Here is a 21,938-nt window from a genome sequence, read left to right as displayed (position 1 = left end):
GGGGGAGGGGGGGGGGAGGCGCAAAATTAAGGTTTTGCCCGGAGCGCCAAAATGTCTAGGGCCGGCCCTGGAAGCATGCAATGAATTGCCTAGAACGTCAAAATGATGTTGATCCAATTCAGTTGATTTATTTAAAAAGAATAAGGGATATGGTTGCACAATAAAGAGCATGTTCTTTGAAACAATAAGTCTTTGATAGATATCTTTGGCAATGGAAAATAAAGAAAAATGTGGTAAAATCAGTAATTGACAAAAAAAAATTATAAAAAAGCCGAAATATGATAAAAATGATTCAAATTGAAAAAAAAGTATAAAAAAATATATTTAAAAATTGAAAATAAAAAAGTCTTAAACTCGTCAGAGCTATTTTAGATAGTATTGCCAGTCTTAAGCCTAGAAAAAGTGTGAAGGGAAGTTGGTGCATAAATAATAATAATTTAAACTAGGTTTTAAACAACTTTCCAATTATCCGAACATATCATTATCCGAACCACGTTCGGTCCCGAGCAGTTCGGACAATCGGCGCTCTACTGTAATTTGTATTTGTGATAAAATTGGCGCAAGTAGACTATGTCAAAAAGTGGTTATCTCAATGAGTGATTTGATACTCTCAATTTGTAAGAATATCATGCTAAAAATATCAACAAAAAAAGTGTAGGAGTAACTTGGATTTGTGCAAATAAAGCACATCAAAACAAGTTGATTTAAATGCATCATTTAAAACTTTTAAGGTTAAAATGTATTTAAAAAACTTGCAATTTTAGAAACTATGAGGAAATAAGTAGCAATAAGTACTGAAAAAACGTTGAAAACATATTGGATTTACGATGAAATTAGCATGCATGCTATGTGTCAAAAGTGATAACTAAAATTTGAAATTTAAGTATCCTAATAATGCTGTATTAAAAATATTATGGTTTTTAAAACTATGTGTAAAACCATATCATTAACTACAGAAAAATAGTGTTCGGAAAACTACACTAATTGGGCACATCAAAATTTAAAATGCGCAATTTCAAATTTTCCTTCTTTCAAAAAAAAAAAAAAAAATTTAAATGGTATTTTCATCTTTTTCAGATATTGTTACGGTCTGCTCATCAAGAGTTGGAGGTTGTGCACCTTTATACTAAAAAAATTAAAGTATACAAAAATAAACAAATGATACAAAAACTTAATACATCATAATCCAGAAACAAAATCATCAAAATAAAAAAAAAACTGAGAAATTATAATATATAAAACAAATGGACATTTAAAACTGCTATTGACATTGCAATAAATGAAATGAATAGGAAATGAAAAACAATGCAATTAGATGACGAGGAGAAAAAAGATTGACTACTTAATTATGTTAATAAGTTTACCTTTGACATCATTTTCTAACCTAACTTAATGCAAGAAATACTTCTTAATGTAAATTTTAACTGCATGAAAAATAATATTACTCGGACGTAGTTCTTTATTCTTCATTAAAATTGATCTCTATGTCCATGTACCATTTTTGAAACATTGGTATGTAAATTGTTAAACTTCAATAATCGCAAATAATTTAAGTACAAAATAATAATTAATTTATAACAGGCAAACTTTCAATACAATAAACTAACAATATTTTTTTGAATAGAAGCCACAACAGGAGATTCACAACAGTATTTAACTTTTATTTTAGGCACATTTTAGAGTTCAAGTGTAGAGTTAGATTTACTGACGTATGAGTAGGGCTGCAGGTCTGCCACAGCGCCAATTTCCGCGAAATTATTATCTTTTTTCCTAAAATCCGCGAATTTCTCAATATGTTTTGATTTGCGCGAAAATTGTTTACAATTTGAATTTTTGTTTCATTTTTAATTTATTATTTTTAATTAACAGAATTTTTTACTTTCCCGAAGCCTTAAATTGAACATGTAAAATTGATTAGATATTTAGGGGAGTGAATCAATAGCAAAATGACAAGAAAATAGTTCAGAGATAAGAGATAGTCACAATATTGTCATGTAAGGTGGTCTTTCTATTCTTAGGTAGGGTAAGAGACTGATAGGATTACCTTCCTGAAGTCATTAAGAGTACAAAGGTTATTAGAGTCACAAAAGGAAAATGTTATAAATCAAATCTTTGACAGAAAAATTGTAACACAGGCTATTGCACTGGGCAAAGAAATTTCTACTGCCTTTCTACATATCCAGGCAATATTTCCTGGACGGCTTCTTGCTTTAAGTCTTTTGTAACTAGTAGTTTGAATATAGAATGTTTGGTCAAGATTGGTTTGGTAGAATGTCAACGGCCAAGGAACTGCGCATTGATGAAGGAAAATTGATCAAGTTTTGGAAATCAAAGACAGACCGCTATCCAAAACTGGCAATTCGATGTTTGTCGGTGCCTACAAACAGCGTGGAAGCAGAAAGATCGATTTCTAAGTATAAAAATTTATTAAGTGATGAAAGACGAAGCATAAGCGAGAATAATCTGACAATGTACAATACTTTGTACCAAAATTCTGATCATTTAAATAAAAATATTAATATTGCTTGAAATTAAAAGAAATACTTTTGTTGTGTATTTTTTAAGCTTTTTTTTTATTATTTGCCCAATTTCTGTCTTTTGCTTAATTTATGTGGTGAACTTTTTCATGTTTAGAATCTGCGTAGTTTTCAAAATTTCCCGCAAATTTCAGGTCTTTTTTCCCACAACAAACTTGCAGCTCTACTTATGAGAAATGTAAAATGAAAATGGGGGGAAAAAAAAGAAGGGCAAGGTTAATTAAGAATTTTTTTTTCCCTGACTAGGCAATAATTTGTTCTTTTGAAGAAAAGGGGAAAATAAAAGAAGGTATTCGTTTTTCATGCTAACTCATCTTCATTTGAAGCAGATCTCTTTTCAAATAAAAACATACTAGTTTTGCCATTGATAAGTAATTCTCATTTCTTTTTAGGTGAAACAAATATTTTAAATAAGTAAATGGTTATTTAAAAATCGTGTGTTTGCTGAAATGGTATAATATATCTGAATAATAAAAAATAAATAAAAAATTCAGAAATATCTCACAAAAAATCAGGACAAATAAAGACAATATTTTTTTTTAAATCAGGAATCCTACTTAATTGTGACTTTAAAACTTTAACTAAAACCACTAGGATTACTTTTTGCACATATGTTGTTTGTCACTTTTTGAAAATTTTCAGCTTACCCTTTCTCTCAAACGCCAGTCATGATGAAGAGTAGCTTTGAATGATTTATTCTGTCGAATAATACTTTCAGCTGTCTGAAATAAATTAACACACAGATTTATAAGTGATTAAGGGAAAAAGTTTCACGGATTTCAATAATAAGATCAAGAAAATAATCATAAGGAATAATTAAAAACTAGGGACTTCTTTCTTAGAGGCTTGAAAAAATTGACTAATATTTAATTAAAATAATATGAGGAATAAATTTAAACATATTTTTTTTAAACTTGTTAAACTTGAAAAATAAATTTACAAAATCAGTTTTAAGATTAAGTAAAAACCATGTTTTAAATCACATGATATAGAGTAAAATTTATCAAAACCTGCATGCATTCAATGTCACAAGGTACACCTTCATCAGTTAATCAAGATGACATAAACTGCAGAAATGATACAGTTCGACAGAGGTAGCATCAACTAAACATACAGTTAAAAGCAATTGAAATTGACAGTTAAGAAACTAAAATAATAATTTTCAAATATTTCATAAATGTGCTATAACTATGAGATCATTAACTATTGATCAGAAAATTGTATCTTTACTTGATATGAAAGGTTTTCCAGAAATACAAGTTAAAACATGAAGTACAGTGAGCAAAATAAAAAAGCAAACATCCTGAATAACTTTTGATCTAATGATCAGATTTTCATGAACTAGGACTCAATACTATGAGGGCCTAAGCTTGAATAATTCATTAGTGCAGATGATATTTCAAATTACTAACTCAGACCCAAAAATATAATTTCTCAACATTAGTCAAAAGTGTGGATCCCTTAATAACAATTTCAATTTTTACATACCAGCGGGTGACCGAGCTCCGCTCGGAGAAAACAGGTATCGAAGCTAACTCGAAGATTTAAGTTTTCAATTGTGATTTATCAAAACAATACATGCCATAAGAAAATTTGTGAAACCATTGGTGAAAAGATAACCGGTTAAAGTGCACCATTGAAAAACTATCTAAACAAAGTTAGAGTTTGGAAAGGGAACTATTCTATACAAAGGTAAAGTTTGAAAAGTCATAGGAAATAAAATGTAATTGATAACAAAAAATTATACAATTAAAGACACTGTTCACAACGAATTCGTAAATTTGCTTCCGTTCATCCGCTTCTTGAAAATTCTTGTCCAGGAAAAGGCGTCGATGAGAGAGGTATTGTCGAGCATAAAAGACGATGTAAACTCCGCAGGAAGACGCGTCATCTTGGTGGTTGTAAGCGTTGCGAGGTTTCACGATGCATCCTTTCAGCTTTTCATTCGTAACAACGGTATTCAAAACGTGTCGCAGTATTTTTCTCAAAACAGCATCGATGGGCAGCGGGTTGTCGACTGGATCGCAGACTAATAGTTGACGTTCTCCATAGCTTGCTTCGTAAATTCCTAGCATCCAGTGCTCGCCTCTATCCATTTGAGCTCTCTTGTGAATGGGAATGAGTAGCACGTCGAATCCTTGTTGAACGCCGTATAGATAGTTGGAAGCCTTGTTCTGGTCGCTGATATCGTTGAGAAGAGCCATTCCTTCATAAGCGCCATCCGCTGTTGTAACGTAGAAGCGTGCGACAAATTCAGGGTGAAGTACGGCAACTTTGACGGTCGGGTAAGCTTGTTCGGCGTAATGGAGAAGCATTCTGACAATGACGGTATCTTCTAGTTGTCCATTTGCGGGTAGAATTGAGTTGATCGCTTGTTGTTCCAAAATTCCGGCTCCTTGAAGAATTTCATGTAGAGGTGCGTTCTGCATGTTGAAAATGTAGCTTGAAATCTGATGAATGTTGAAATGTCGGACTTTGTTGACGGTGATTTTAACACAAAAGTTAAACTTTTCTCCACTTTGATAAATGTAAACTAATGCGAACCTTACAATTAAATTATTAATTCCTTCGTATATTATTGGTTTAAGTTGTCACCGTCGCTTTTCCTTATTGTAAAGTTCGCATTAGCATACATTTATAAGAGTGGAGAAAAGTATCTATAGCCATTATGGCGAACTAATAAAGTTTGAAAATATCCTATCTGTAACTCCGAACTGCTCGACCGTAGCGCTTCAAAACCGGCGCCAATCGATTCCTCGTGGCCAAAAACCCCAGACCCCCAAGTTTACCGGAGTTTATTAATTCTGGGGCGATTTTCGACTTGGCAACCATTCCTCGTATTATAGTATAAGATATCAAGAACTTTTAAAATGAATTTAAAAAAATTTTGCACACAATAATAAAATTCATTTATCCAAAAATAAATTCGCTAGAGGACCAGAAGAATTAATACATATTTAAAATCGGAGAAATTAAATAGTGCTACTAGAATAACAATGTTAGATCAAATAAATTCATTTCACAATATTCTTTGCTTAATTAATTTCCACTTACAATTCTTTTCATCACATGTTTAATTTAAAATATAGAAGGGATGCAAAAACAGATAAGCTTATAACAAACTTTTTTGTGATCACCGCATAATGAACAAAACAAAATTTTTTACAGCCCAAAGAAAAAATCTTTCTGCAAGAACTATGTAAAGTGACAATGTCACTGTGTCACAGCGATTCTGCCACGGGGGCATTACTACATCTGATTCCGACTTTACTGCATTTTGCATCAATATTATCAAAAGAATAAAAAAAATTTGAATTACCTTTTCCCTAAACTACTAAGACAGAAAAACAATGGACAAAAAAACTTGGTGCGTAAAAGAGGAAAATTTAAATAGTACTCATATTAGCTATTTCAATTTATCTCTCTATTATCTGTATTAGCTATTTCAATTTATCTGTGACCCGCCCTATAAACGGGTTGTGGTAGTGTGACGTGGGCGACGCTGTTCCACCGCCGTGGCTTCGCCCCAGGTGCCCACTGGGTAACGAAAAGAGAATTAGCAGTTCTGGCACTTTCTGTGGCCAATGGACAATAGCTCCAAGTGCCCGCCATTAAAAAAAAAAAAAAATTATCTCTCTTGAAAGAGAAATAAACCATACACATATTGCTTAAAACCTTTTAGTCAGTGTTATACCTTTTCTCTTTCTTGGTTTATCAGAAATTTCAAAATTTTAAAAAAGGACCAAACATGTTCAAACTACAAAATTGCTGATCCGGAGAGTTTTTTGGGAGCTTCTTGCAAAATGTGTGCAGCTTTGAAGATTTAGACACTTTCTAGGAAAAAAGCCAAAGGAAATACTTTGGTGGCCAAAATCTTGAGATTGTATATGAAAGTCTGAGAGTCAGCAGGTCTGAAAAAAATTCTAAGGAAATACCTATTTGGATTTAAACAAAAATATAATGTAACAGGGTTCTTGCTCAATTATTTCAAAAAAAAAATTAGGACTTTTTTAGGACTAAGAAAAAAAAATTAGCACTTGATGTAAAGTAAAAATAACATACTGAATCAATACATGATATTAAAAATATACAAATAAAGTGTTTTAAAAAATATACAAATAAGTAAAGTGCAAATTGCAGCTTAATTTTATCACAATCTTTTTCCTCAATTTTCTTTTTTTGACTTAAGTTATTTAATATGTTTCTCATTTTTAGAACACACTTGCTTTTGTTTTCTGACATTAATTTTGGATTGACGCAAGCAACATTTCTTACAACAGAATAGTTTGTTGGACATTTCTCTAGTAAAGTTTCTAACATTTTGGTGATAAACTTTCTGCAATTTTTCTTTATATTCATATGATCCCGGTCAGAAATAACTTTTGAGGCCAACAGCTGCTTTAAAATTTGGTCACCTTTAAAACCTACACTGATTTTTGTCAGAGAGACATAATTCTTTTTATCACAAAAATTAAAATGGCACAGTTTCTCAAGAGAATTTAACTTTTCTATAGATTTTGGCTTCAGAATGTTATATAATTGCACACTATGTAATACCAAATCCTGGATATCTGCAGCAAAAAATGGTAAAAGCGGCCGATCTGCTTGATACAGTTTCAAAAATGGTAAAACTAGCTCCCTTTTCTAAACTTGCCAACATTTTTCACATAAGATTTCAGATCATTCCAAAGCAATATTGCTCTTTCAGCTGCAGGTGCATTTTCCAGCCAACGGTGGTTACAAAATTTTAGTGGTAATTTGTTCTCAGTTAATTTATTAATAAAATCTTCTTTTCTTGTGGGTGAATCTTTAAAAAGATAGAAGATTAAGCTCAGGATGGAACCAATGAGCCATTCTGTTTCAGATTCACCTTTGTAGAATGCGTTATTTAAAATATGAAGCCCACAACTTCCTATTGCATTGCATTGAACACCATGTTCTTTTAACAACTCTTCTTGAATATTATTATAAAACTTCCAATTGACAGCAGGACTGTCCATAGAAATCTTCAGGTCTACATTTTTGACTGATGCATAAAAGCAGGCTAAAAGGTCATCTGCTGCAGAATGGCCCACAAAAGCTGATGTTAAGTATCGCGTCTCTACAATGTTCTTATCTGGGTTCCAAAAGTGGATATGTATATCCAACTGCTTCTGCTGTGTCGCTGTGTTCAAAGACTCATCAAAAAACAATGTATAAAAAAAACTTGGCATTATCAATGCACTTAGGAAGTAGCATGCTAAAATGAGGTGCAAGTTCAAAATGACAGAGATATGCACACTTAGATTCACTGTAGGCGAAATGACGTGCTATTGAACTGTCTGGAAACATTGTACTAAATAATTTTCCAGAGTCTTTGGAAGAATTGTAGGAGTAGTAGCTATCTACAACTTTTAAAGCCCATAAAATCTCAGAAGAAAGAACCTCTTTCCCCAAAGCCCAAGAATCTTCTAAAAAGATGGAGGCAGCAGGAGAGCTGAAGGCAACAGAATTTAAGGATTTAGGGAAAGCGATTTAAGGAATCTGACCGCTCAAAAAATTTTCAAAACGCCAAAATAAAAAATATTTAGAATTTTATTAGCACTCAGAAGAAATTTTAGCACTTTTTTTAGGACATTTTAGGACAGCAAGAACCCTGTGTAAATGACCAATTAAATCAAACAAAAGGTACTCATATTATAGCTTACTTGCTTAGCTCTAGTTAGATCACTGACGTAGACATGACTATATTGCTGATATTGCAAGTGAACTCCCAAGAGCTCGGCTTGTTGAAGACCTGTTTGTGATAGCGGTACATCTAGTTGGCCTATAAAATAAATAAAAAGAAAATATAAAAACCAGGGTGGCCACTCTAATCAGGTATCAAATTTCCCTGGTTTTTCCAGGTAAAAATCTTAAAATTTCCAGGTTAGCGTTTTTTCTTCTTCTTCTCATAAAATGTAGGATGGGTACAAGAAAAGTGCCAATAAAGTATTTCATTTAAAATGTTATTTTTTAAATACATCTTGAAAAAATAATTAAGACTAAATTTATTTTGACAATTTGGCAAGATTTTGTTTTATTTTTTAATGTTTTTATACAATATTAATTTTTTAAAAATTAATAAACGTGGAGAGAAAATAATATGTTTAGCTTGTAAAATATATTGTTCATATTGAATAAAAAAATTTTAATGTGTTACTTCAGGTAGTTTTTGCACAAAGTGTACCAAATGGCAAGTACAAAATGACCAAAAAAAATCTTGGATAAGTATTGTTTAATATATTCTCATTAAGCAAAAGAAAACCTTTCCAGGTGATTATATATCAATACATTTTTATGTTTACAGTGGCTCCTAAAAGTGTTCTTTCACTTATAACTGACAGGGCTTAATCCAGGGCGATTTTGGTACCGTTTTTCGGAACCTTCACAAAATTTTAAAAAAAAAATCGGTACCTTCACAAAATTAAAAAAAAAAAATCGGTACATTCACAAAAAAAAATCAGTACTTCAACAAACTTTGAAAAAAAAAACGCATCTTCACGAAAATAAAAAAGAAAGTTAGAAGGAATTAAAGAGTGCTGAATAGTTTTCCGAGCGGTTCACGGAAAAGTGGATTCACAGTGAACGCCATATGGTACGCCATCGGACGGCGTACCGTGCAACCGCACTAGCTCGAAAACAGGCTTGATATGCTGACGTCACTTCTCCTAAATACGCCATTCAATCGGAGTGAGTGGTGAAGTTTTTATACTAGGCAACCGGCTAAATTGAGCCAGCGCGTAAACAACTCAACTCATTTTCCCAGACAAGTTTTTTTTTTTATGATTTAGCGTAAAACGTGTTCTATTCGTATTTTTTTAACAAGATTTATGAAAAGTTTTTATAATGAAGCGAGGAAGAAATTTAAGTGGAGCGGGTGGCTCACGGAATAGCGATTATTATATGAAGCGTTTACGCACGATCGATAGTATAGGAACGAAATCAATTAAAACATTTTTTTCAGTCTGAAAAAACTGAGGAGAAACCGTCACAACAGTCGCCGTCTGAAAAAACCGTCACAGTTAATAACGAGGCACAGTGTATTAAAAATGCTACGGAACCAAAGATTGAAGAGCAAAACAATTCAAGTTTTGTTACAGAAAAAAAATAGTTTTTTTTTTTTTTTTTATCAATACTTAATTTTCACAAAAATAAAAAAAAATTTCACAAAAATTTTTTTTCTCACAAAAATAGGTACTAGGATTGAAAACCTGAATTAAGCCCTGCTGTTGAAATAGGACTCTATTCTATCAAAATTAATATTTCAGAATGGGTATTTAATAATAAGATGTATAATCTATTCTTAGCAAAACTGCTTGGAATATTTCAAAAAACAAAGCAAAAGTTTATTTTTAAGAAATCAATAATAAAGAAGTAAAAAAAAAATCTACCTCACTAAAATCATCGTGCATTTAAATGATTTTGGATTTCAAAATTAAAATTATGGTCTACTGTTTTAATTTCTTTATTTAAATATTTATCATTTAATTTTTTATTTATAATTTAGTATCAAACTTATGATAGCAAAACTATATTTTAATTTTTACTTTCTAACTCCATAATATTTTCTTACATTACTTAAAAACGGCTAGAAGTCGTAATAATACAATCGACAACATTTGAAAGTTAATTATTTGTCATCATAAGAGGTATATCAGTAACGAATATCGCTAAATTAGTTTATTGTGTCCTATTCCAATGTGCAATCTAAGATAAATGCTTAAAAGAAGGACTTCATATCAGAAATTAAAATTATAAAATCTGTGGAAAAATTCATATACAGTCGAACTCGTTTATAACGAGCTCGGATTTACCGAGGGAAACGAAAATATTTGGTTGGATCAATGTTAAGTCTATGGAACAGAAGTCGCTTTTAACGAGCAATATTTTTCTGTCTTGCAATCTTTTTTTCAAAATGATAAGAAATACGCTCGAAATAAAAAAAACGGCGAACTGAAACTTCAAAGTAAGCTAACAAACTACTATTTTAAATATGTAGATTAATGAAAAAAATAAATGCTTTGGTAAGAATCTTTTCCCTTATATTTCTTTCCGTTTATTGCTTCTTTCCTTTAAGACTGTAGCGCAACTAGAAATTTTTTGCTGGTTGGGGGGGGGATAGTTGTCATTAAATTAAGAAGAGTATTTCATTAAATTAATTAAAGTAAGTAAGTATTAATTAAATTTTATGTCACCCCCTCTTCTGGTCGCACGCCTGCCTTAAGGACCCGTTTATTACGAGCACTCGGATTTAACGAGTACATGTTACGGTCCCTTTGTGCTTGTTATAAACGAGTTCGGCTGTATGCACATTTGAGTGTTGTAAAAGTTTCTGTTAAACTTAATAAAGAATATTCTGTTCAAATATCACACAAAAAAAAAAAATACAAAAAAACTAGTTACATTTTCTTACATACTTTTAAAATCTATTGTAGATGCAAAAGGAAACTCTACTAAATGTTAATTTAACAAAAAATATTTACTAATAAATGGAGATTTTTTTTGAAAGTGTACAATGACTTTTGTGAGATCAAGTTTTTGTTACATTTTGAGTATTGATTTCTTAAATTTTTTTATACAGTTTTGCTAAAAATAGAATATGTTTTTTAATATTAAATATCTGTTCTCTGAAATATTGATTACAATCTTATTTCATTGAAAGTCAAAAGTGTACAAACACTTTTATAAGTCACAGTATTTACATTGAAATATAAAGTCATTTTATACTCACTTTATCAAAGTGCTCCTCATAAAATTAATTTGATCATATTTTCCTTAAACCAGTATCTCAAGTCAAATGTTAGTTTGAATAAGCATTATTATTTTAAGAGATTCTGTACACAAAAATGAATGTCGCAAATGTCCAATTTCTTGTTGCATACTCGATAGAAAAAAAATAGATAAAATTCTTTAAAATTTATTCTGCTTTATTTTTTTATTTTAAATTAAAATATTTAAAGAATTATAATCTAAATACATGCTTTTTTTTTTTAGTTTAGCAGAGTTAATTGTTTTTGTTTTTATAACTAGAAACTTGTATCTGTACAGTGCAGAACAAAAAGATTAAGTTTTGTTTTCCTTCTTAATAAACACATATTAATAAAACATTTTTACATTCAATGTTTATACATCATTTAACATGTTTCCTATACTTAGTCATTGTCCTTAGTCTTTGCCAGCTTATTAGGGCAAAAAGGAGAAACAGTTTTGGAAATATATCTCTGGAATGCAAGCAACATTTACGAATTTTCGATATTGTGATTACTATACAATAGGAATTTTGAATAAAAAATCAAATATTTACCAACAAAAGAGAAAAATTAAATGTTAACATATAGTTGGTTCTTAATAAAACCTTTCCTTAATTAAAAGACGTGTCATAAAAGGTCAAAATGAAATCAAGAAAATTAGAATTAATGCAACAATTGTAACCATTTGTCAACACACATTGCTGTTAGCGATTGTAAGAAAATGTTGTGATTGGTTGACTTTGCTGAGATTCATAGATTTCTTTGGATGGGAGCACAAAGGCTTTCTAAAAGAGTGCAATATAAAATCCATTGTTATAAAATTTTAACCAACTAATTTTTGGAGAATTTTATAAAGTTAAGAATACTAAAACATTTTTTATAATTTTGTCAAAATAGAAAAAAATATCCACCAAAGCATTCAAACCAACTTAAACCCATGCCTATGGACTAGAAGAAAAAAACAACATACATTTAAATGAAGCAAAAATCCTAATCTTCCTCAATTTTTGCCTTTTCTAAACTGCACAGTCCCATAGCCTCCATAGAGGTCAAAGGTTTCTCTATGGGGAGAGTTATAAGAGGCATTCTAGTTTAACAGGATAATAATGGAGCAAATTTTGATGAAAGCAAAGCATCGTTAAGTTGAAGATATATGAATTGTTTGGCGGTACATTTCTTAAAAAAAGTGTGTATGGATGGTAAAATAATTTAAATTAAGAAAATCAGTAAATAATTTAAATTATTAAAATTAAAAAAAAAAAAAAAACTTCCAGCTTTTCTTTAAAAATCCCTGATTTTTCCAGGTTTTCATCAAAATTTCCCTGATTTTTCCAGTATAAAAAAATTCCAGGTTAACCAGGTGGGTGGCCACCCTGAAAAACTTGAAATTGTTTTAATAGCTTTTAAATTTATTTCTGCGATTTTCTATGATAAGAATCTTGCATAAAAAATTTTAAAGAAAGAAAAAGTTTACCAGTGGGAAAAGTATTAACTATTTAATATAATGAGTGACTATAATAATATAAAAAGATAGAGACACATATTTCAAACTAAAAAATCCAAATATGGCTCCTTTTTAATAAAAAATACTTTTCCAAAAAATAATGAGTTATGACTTGAATGAGTAATAGGTACTCATGTGTCAATACAAGGAAATTCTGAAATTGTAATTCTTTGATTTTAAATATCTTTTAATTTTACATTCTTATAGCAAGATTTCTATAGGCAGGGTAAAGTTGAAAAATATTTTGACAGATGTTTCATTAAGCTGCTGGAAATTTTAAATGTCTTAATTTTAGGAATTCAGTTTGACAATTGTAACATCTAATTATATTTTAATTAGTTAATTATTTTTGCTAAATAAGGAATTAGTAAAAGCCAGGGTTGGGTTTTCAACAAAAACTGTCTAAAACCTGGAGTAAGTTGTTATTGGGAATATTTTATTAGTAGTAACTTGTATATTTTATTCATGCACAATACTTGCATTATATGATTTATAATATAAAAAATATTGCCAAAATAAAAACTATTTAATTGGTTTTTCTAAAAGCATGACACTTTAAGATTAATATTATTTGCTATATTATAACTAATTAATTTACATTACAGGAAATAACTACGAGTTGTTAATTATTATTAATCTACATTTTGATTTCAATTCCTTTAAGCCTCAATTTAGACAGATTTTTTAGATCAAGTAAAACTAAAGTGTTCGCCAATACTCTCAACTGCCTGATCTCAACTTAAAAATTTATTTTTGATTCTTAATATTTGTTACAGTAGAGAACCAATTATCCGGGATGCTCGGGACCATCGCTATCCCGGATATCTGAATTTCCCGGTTTTCTGGATCGACCAAAAAGTGTCGTTAATCGATGTTTTATCGAACCCGAAGTACAAGGAAAAAGTGTAATGCATAAAGTAAGAGAAAAAAGAAAGGTACTCCTAACTTTAAAAAGAAAAAAAAAAATGGTAGAAATATAACATTTAAAAGAATAAAAAAATTTGCAAGTTTAGACAAGAAAATCAAGTTTAAAAAATACAAAATTCTCATATTTATTTTTTAAAAATAATTACAATTCCTAAATTAAATAATATAAACAAAACCAATGATTAAATAACGCAATATATTTCATACCTAATTATACGGGGGGAAACGATAAAATAAAAGGAAAACTTATTAATCTAAATAAAAACACTTGAAAATTATCGAACCGAAACGATAGTTAAAAAAGGCACTAGCATAAATATTAAAACCCGGAACAAGGCAAGATCAACGGAATTCAAAAAAAAAAAAAAAAAACCTAATGATAAAATTTATGAATAAAAAGAATTAATTTATTGAGTGCGAAATTTATCGCGAAAAGAAAAAAAATCAAACGTAGTGGAATCAGAAAAACAAAACTGCAATCTGCTTCATAAAATAATCCTATGTTTAAATTAATAAACAATTCTCCTTTTTTTTTTTTTTTTTTTTGTTGATAAAAACAAGATTTTTAATTACAGCAGATGTGATTCCACACCAAGAAAAACTTGCAATTGATACCGCACTTCCAAAGAATGAGAATTTATTCAAAAGAAAAAGATTTTATTTTTATTAGTCGATATCAAATAAATATATTTTTCTCTTTTCTTTTTCTGTTCACTGATATGCATGCAATGCATTTTCCCCACCCCCCTCGTAAATCAAGCAGAAAACGAAATCAGCATGCCACACCCTTGAGTTTGATTGACGGCCTAAAGAAAACATTCCTCCCTTCCCAGCCTTCAAGGTCACGGAGGAAATGACGTTTCTCTGGGTAAACGGGGGGGGGGGGGAATTCCCCTTCCTTACATTTTCCTCTACTCAACTTCAAGGATGAGTCCAATTTCCGCTTTTTTCGTTCTAGTTTAAAATGGCGGGAAAATCGAGCAAAATTTTTCCCGGTTTTCTGGATACCAGATAAATGGTTCTCTACTGTACTTATATGCAAGAGAGCATGTTCGATCGTGAACAAGGTTTCTGAATATCAGAACATATAACACATAAAAAATAAAATAACATACTAACCTTGAATCACATTATCTTTATTATGAGCAGTTTCTCCACTGAAAAGAAAAGAACAAACCATCAATATGATTTTACAATTATTTAGTAACTTTCACTACAATAGTATCTCACTACTTAAAATAAATTTAATCATGTACAAAAAATGGATTATAACTTTAGCATGGAAAATATACTAAAATAAGTGTAACAGAACCAGTCTTAATAAGATGTCAGTTTTTCATTATTTTAACCATGAATACTGTCATGCTAAAAGCCTAAAAAATTGTTTTTATGCACTGGTTTAACATTATTACCGATATTTTATAGTCTATCTATTGAAAGAGCTCCCTTTGCCACTGTGGTGTAACTACCACTACGATTATTAAACATCAATTCCCTAGTGTATAAGACATGCTAACTTGATTTAATCTCGAGGTACCTTTCTATAGATGAAGGTGTCTCATTTTCTTACGGCCCACATTGGTGACCTGCGGATGTGATATGATCACGACTACTTCGATGGATGGTCCACACTGAACAGTTGGTTTGCTATTTGTGATTGCGCCATCGTCCTCCCAGTGCCGTTGCTTTTTAGTCTCATTCACACAACAGCATTCTGCAAACACTCGACTGCTAATAGCAACACAGGAGTGACTACACACACATCCATGATCTTAAAACAGCTCTCATGGCTAAAGCTCAAAAACCGGTGACCTTACTCCTTCACAAATACAGAAACTAGTGGTATCGGTTCATCGAATTCTATCCCTGATAAAATTCTGGTGGGGGAGTATAGTGGTGTAACCAATATGATTCCTAGTAAATAAAACATGCTAACTTGATTCAATCTTGAGGTACCTTTTGATCTATGAAGGTTGGTATTGTCTAATGGTATTTTTCCACAGCACAAAGTCTTAAAGCCATATGCTGCAAGAAATAGCGATTCCCTTTCTCTTGCCGACAGTTAATCTGTTTGACATTATAAAGGATATACTGTACAATTCTAAATTTGCAGAAAATCTTAACTTAATTGAAAAAAATCTCTTATACCCCTAGAAATGGTTAAGATTTTAATGATGTTAGTCACAAAAAAGCTATATACCATATGTTCTTCAAACAAGAGGTGAACTTTTATTTTTTATTTTTTTCCATAGAATTTTAAACTCATTGTAATCGACGATATCAAGTCTACTATACTACAAAATGTTATATTTTTTATAATTTGTTGCTTCTAACCAATAAACAAAATTAGTTCATAGCAGGGTTGGGTTTTTGCCGTCAAAAACTGGTTTTTGACATGACAGCGGTAAAAATCGTCAAAAACCTACTGTTTTCTTTCATTTATGGCATGTAGCGGACAATATGTTATTTTCACTTAATTGTCTTTATAAATGAATGTTGTAAATGATTGCTATTGATTTTGCAACTATATACATGTATTCTTATAGAAGGATATACATTCATACAGAAATATTGTAACATACTTATTGAAAATAGTGATACTTAACTTTTATCATTATAGCTTGATTTGCAAAGGATTCAAAATTTTGCACATCTTAATTGTTAGAAGTAAACAAAAAAAACTTGAACTTATTAATAAATTCAAGAACTAAAAAGAAGAATTTAAAATTTGGCATTTCTTAAATATTAGAAATAAGCTAAACAAAACTTTCAAAACTTGTAACTACTAACAAACTCTAAGTCAGGAATGACTTGACATTCTTCAGTAATGTAATATGCCAAACAAAATGATGCTTGGAAATGTTGAAAATTTTGTTTAGTATCCTAATATTTTACTTCAAATAGTATGATTTGATATAATCATGTTGGGAAAATGCAAAAATCTGTTCTTAAATATCTTTTAGCAACTTTTTTTCTAATTTTATTGCCCAAAAATGAATTAATTTTAAATCATAAGCAGTTGAACTCAAATTAAAATACAGTTTTAACAAAACTATGGGTTTTTGACAGTTTTCGACATTTTTGACAGAGGGGTTTTTGACATGACGGTAAAAACCATGGTATAAACCGGTAAAAACCGTCATGTGTCAAATACTTGCCAACCCTGGTTCATAGCCTCAATAACATCTATATTTTTTTATAGATGATATATAATATAAATCCTAGTACAACTCATAGTAGTAACTATAATGAAAGTAATTGGAATGATTTAACTTCTAATAAAGTCTGTGATAAAAAAGAAACTTGCAGTAAGTTTTTAATAGTTTTTGTCAGATTTTCGATAGTTTATGACATTTTTCACAAGTTTTTGACATCAAAAATCCAACCCTGGAGAAGAGTAAACTATGAATATTAATGAAGTTGAATATTATCAGTGCTTAAAAATAATACCAGCAGACATGCTTTGTTTTCCTTTAAAATATATATATTTTTATTAACAATATCTACTTAATTCTGTTTCGTGTTTTATAGCATCTTTCGTTTTTAATAAATCTCATTAATTAACTTTTGGAACATGTGGCTTTATTTAAGATTATTTTTATCCGATTATCGACCCTGCTAATTGGGAAAAAAAGCCTTTATTCATGGAAGAGAAAGTTCAAATTATTCTCTCCTCACTTTTATTTAATATTTCTTAACCTGTAAGAAAACATTTTAACTTAAAAGACTAATTATCCAGAAAAATCCATTTTCTGGACTTGTCGAAGTCCTGATTGTATATACAATATTTTTGAAAGGAGCAATGAAAAACTACTTTTATAATTGTCACTAGATGGCAGCATCAGTATGAGAAGGCTAGTTTGTTTTCAATTTTGTAAACATCTTCAAAAATCAGGAGGCATACACTTTTCCTCTTCTGACCTTAGAGGAGTAATTTAGGTAGAGAGAACCAGTCCCCCATCCCTCGTTGCAAAGAACATCGTCACGTGATTCCTGGACGATTTTCCCTCCAGTAAACCCTCTCCCCATTCTTTTCCTATGGAGGTGAATTGATGAGCTGTGTTTTTAACTATAAAATTTTAAAAAAATGGTGGTATACTGCTGTGCATTTGGATGCAACGAAAAATTCATTAAAGGAGGACCTTTTACATTTCACAAGAAAGATTTTTATTCTTTTATATTCAATTATAAACATTTATTTTCTATTTATATGTTAGCACGTCAAGTTATGGAATGAATTTAATTGGTTTTTAACTAGCAAAATAGCAATTATTTTTTTATATTTTTATTTAAATTAATAGATTATAATGTAGTTAACATTGATAGGCATTTTCATTACAATTAAATTTCATATTGATACAAATATTCTGATATTTTTACTCCTTTTCTGATAAAGCGCGTGCATCGGATTTGGCGCATTTCTTTCACGCCAATGTTTGCAAACAGATCGCTTTAATTTTCGCTCTGTAACTTTTATTGATGCATTAAAATAATTTTTTGTAATAATTTCAAGCGAATTTAATTATATATATTAAATTATTTAATTATATATTTAATACATTTCATGCAAAAAAAAATTTTTTGGATCAAAACTAAAATTATCTTTTAAAAATTCCATTATTAAATAAAATTTATAAGCCGAAGAATATATTTCTTATTATTTTATTATATAGGAAAAATTGTTTGGATATTCATATTTACTTAGGAAGCTTTATATTTATTACTGTACATTTATTAGTGAGGAAAATATTAACTAGGTTATTATAGGTTCTATTATTAATAATAGATCCTATTATTAAATAATTGTTACAGGATTATAAAAGGTGTGGCTATTTATTATTATCATTATATGTATTTAATTTTGATTTCGAGAAATAAAAAGGAAATAATTCTTTCTTTGAATATCAATTAATTTTTTTAATATAAAATTACAAGTAGCTGTCGAGAGCTATCAATGTTTCAAACAACTGGTAGACAGTATGTTCTTATATGGAATTTCGCAATACTTTTTTTTAAAAATAAGATAAAGGGACTAATAACAAGACAAAGATTTGCTATTTTAATTTAAATACTTTCATCATGTTATGCTAATAAAATTTGTTATTTTAATTTAAATACTTTCATCATGTTATGTTAACTCACTAAAATTTTAATTGTATGCATTGGTTGAAATAAATTATTATCGCTGATAACATATTTTATAATTCATGTCAGAATGTAATATAAAAAAGACATGATGTATTTTTAAAAATTAGATGTATTTCTCAACTTTGCAAATTACATTTTATTTCTTTTTCCTTATTAAAATTTACCGATTATAAAGTAATGACTTCGAAAATATTTTGCGTATCAAGCCAGAATGTTGTGTCAAATGGATAAGATGATTTTCTTTAAACAAAGATTGACAATGAAAATATATTTCTTAGTTCAAGCCGTAATGTAATATAAAACAGAATGATGATGTTTTTTTTTTAACTATTTAAAATAAAATATTGATATCTAATTGTTTTCTTGCTGTTGTTTAAATTCTATTGAAGTAAGTAGTTATTTGTTTTATCTCTTATGACGTTTTGACAAAAATAATTAATACCTATAATCATTTGCAATTAGTTCTTTATATTTTAAATGCTTTCAAATGTATGTTCGATTCGAAATATCATTATTTTTATTTCATTGTCTGGCAAAGTCATACTTAAATAATATGTTATTAGCTTTTTATGATTAAGTAATTAAAAGTAAATAATTAAATGTAGCACACATACTATAATGTATTTTTATTTGAAAGCTTATATTTTACAATCACCGACAAAAATTGGGAAAGCATTCAAAATAAAATAAAAGAGAGAAAAAATCTTTAGGTACTCTTGAAAATATTCCTGTACGATGCGACCGCCAGCTATGAATTTTTCGCCAAAAAGGAAACCCCCATCTTGGAACAAGTTCTCAGAGCCCAAACAATAGACTGACTCTCTCTACCCTAATATCTCCTCTAAGCTTCGTACCTGCGTTTGTCACCCCTCTTAATGATTTCAAAGGAGTGCCAGGCAACCATTTATAAATTTCACCCATACTGGGATTGCAGTTTGGCTACATGAATGTAAAAATCATAATTTTTTTTTATTATAAAAAAAAGGATATTATATTTCAAACGATAGCAATTATTTAAAACAATTCGGTATGTTTTTCATATGTATAGGACTCATTGAATATTTTTATTGGTATTTTCTAACAGTTTTAAACGGAGACATTAAAAATTATGTATTCTATATGAGCAAATGAATTTAAATTGCTTTAAAATAACTTTTGATTATAAAATTTAATTAATGTTCTTGATGTTTAAAATTATTCAATTTGTTTTTTTTTCTCCCCTTTTTATATGTGAAGTAAAATCTTTAAATAAAATTTTTGATAATCTCTAAAAGAAAAACTAAGATCATATTTGCTGTTAATATATTCATTTGCTGACGACTAGAGAAATAACTAGAACTCAAATGAAGAGTTTTCGTGAGTGTAATCCACAGGTAAGGAATGGGAAATGCTAACTTCACTTTTTCTATTACAATAAAAAGAAACTTTTAACTTACGTTGAAAAAAAAAAAAGAGTTCTAGTTTTTTCATTGCAGAACTTTACTTTTCATCCAAAATAATTATTTTTCTTTCCCTCATAGATTATTATGTTGCATGAATATGAATTCTATCTAATTATTAAATATCATGGGGACATTTAGGAATCGTAATCTGTTGCGCAACTACAACCATAAAGGCACCAAATAAATTTTATGCATGAAATTTAAAAAAACTTTGAGGTTTGCCCTGGCGTAGTAACGAGTTATATCCCTAGAGGATTTTTTCTTTATTGATATTTCCTTTTAGTTTCTCGCAGGCCACTATTCAGAAGTTGCCAAGACCTGGCTATTATTCTGCAGCAGATCGCGATATGAAAATCTTCTCAATAGTGTTGTGCAATTTTCAAACCTTATGAATACTGTACACGTACACAGAGTTTAATTTAAAAAACCCATGCATACAAATCACAATATGCAATTTGAAAAATCGGGAGAATAATGATTTTTAATGCGTACGGATCTTCTGAATTATTTTCTGAAAAAGACCATGCTTATTAAAAATTATTTTCTGAAAAAGACCATGCTTATTAAAGGAAAGATAATTTTCATTATTAGCATTTTTGATCAGAGGAAGCATGTAGCATAATTTGACAATAGCCAAAATAGTGATTACAGGTGTTTTTTTACCAATGAATTATGGTGAAATTGCTAATTAAATGTAATAAATAAAAAAGTAGAAAGTGTTACAAGAGTAAAAAACACATAAATTTCTTTTAAAAACATTGGTAATATAGGATCCTTTTACAAAAATGTAAGATTTAAATGAAATATTGGAAGACTTGTATCCCTGTTAAAATATTGAAACAGTTGTTTTAAATTCTGAAGAAAATCGCTAATTTAACTTAGTGCTTCAAAAAATGAAATGTTTGTTGTCAGAAAATTATTTCAAATAGAACTGTCTCAAAATACAACACTTTGTGTCAAAAGATATGACAAGGTGTTGTACCTTGGGATATAATGCAATCTATACTTCAAGTGGCTAACAAAATTTCATTTTTAATTTTAAAGTACACAATTAATTGATTCCTTAAGATCTGACTTATTTTGTCAAAGCTAAAAATTAATGTGATAATCCCTAAACATTCTTAAATAGCAGCAAGATGACACTCGTGCAGAAAGAATATATTTTTATTTGCAAGGCAAAAATAAAAGTTATGCAAGCAAATTCAGCTATTACATTGTTATATTTTGCGGACAGACAAAATTTCATAACAGGAGACCAGAAAGAAACGTTCGATTACGACAAAATTATTTTGATGATGGGAGAATCAATTCACAGCAATTGGGAAAAATCCTATTTACAGTGTGTACAAACAAAACGTGAAAACATAAGGCAGACTAAAATTAAAACATCACACTTACTGTCGAATTAACGTGAGTGAAAATACCACCATAATTAAACTCAATTTAATAAGAAATATACATCGATTTCACAAAGAAAACAACGACACAACAAATTTTAACAGGCAAGCACCATATAGAAAAATGATAGGGAGAAAAAGAGGACACTTCGGCCAGACATTAATTGGAGAGCATAAACGCCATATCAAATTTTGTAGTTACAAAGTCAACT

General features: G+C 29.6%; 1 protein-coding gene across 2 annotated transcripts in view; it reads right to left on the bottom strand.

The window, feature by feature from the left end:
- The window catches only part of LOC107438125 (fructose-2,6-bisphosphatase TIGAR), a 40,350-nt gene extending 18,415 nt beyond the window's left edge, over positions 1–21,935 (bottom strand). The window contains exons 1-4 of one of the 2 annotated variants that reach the window (XM_016050311.3): positions 21,728–21,935; positions 14,859–14,896; positions 8,225–8,343; positions 3,185–3,259 (exon numbers count right to left, since the gene is read on the bottom strand). In XM_016050311.3, coding sequence (XP_015905797.1) covers positions 3,185–3,259; positions 8,225–8,343; positions 14,859–14,896; positions 21,728–21,759 — 264 coding nt within the window. In that variant the 5' untranslated portion in view covers positions 21,760–21,935. The remainder of the gene's footprint in view (positions 1–3,184; positions 3,260–8,224; positions 8,344–14,858; positions 14,897–21,727) is intronic. The other variant, XM_071188178.1, reaches the window with a different exon arrangement.
- Positions 21,936–21,938: the final 3 nt, after the last annotated feature.

This window comes from Parasteatoda tepidariorum, chromosome X2, assembly GCF_043381705.1.
Source record: "Parasteatoda tepidariorum isolate YZ-2023 chromosome X2, CAS_Ptep_4.0, whole genome shotgun sequence".
NCBI lineage: Eukaryota > Metazoa > Arthropoda > Arachnida > Araneae > Theridiidae > Parasteatoda > Parasteatoda tepidariorum.
This window is presented reverse-complemented; position numbering and strand designations above follow the sequence as displayed.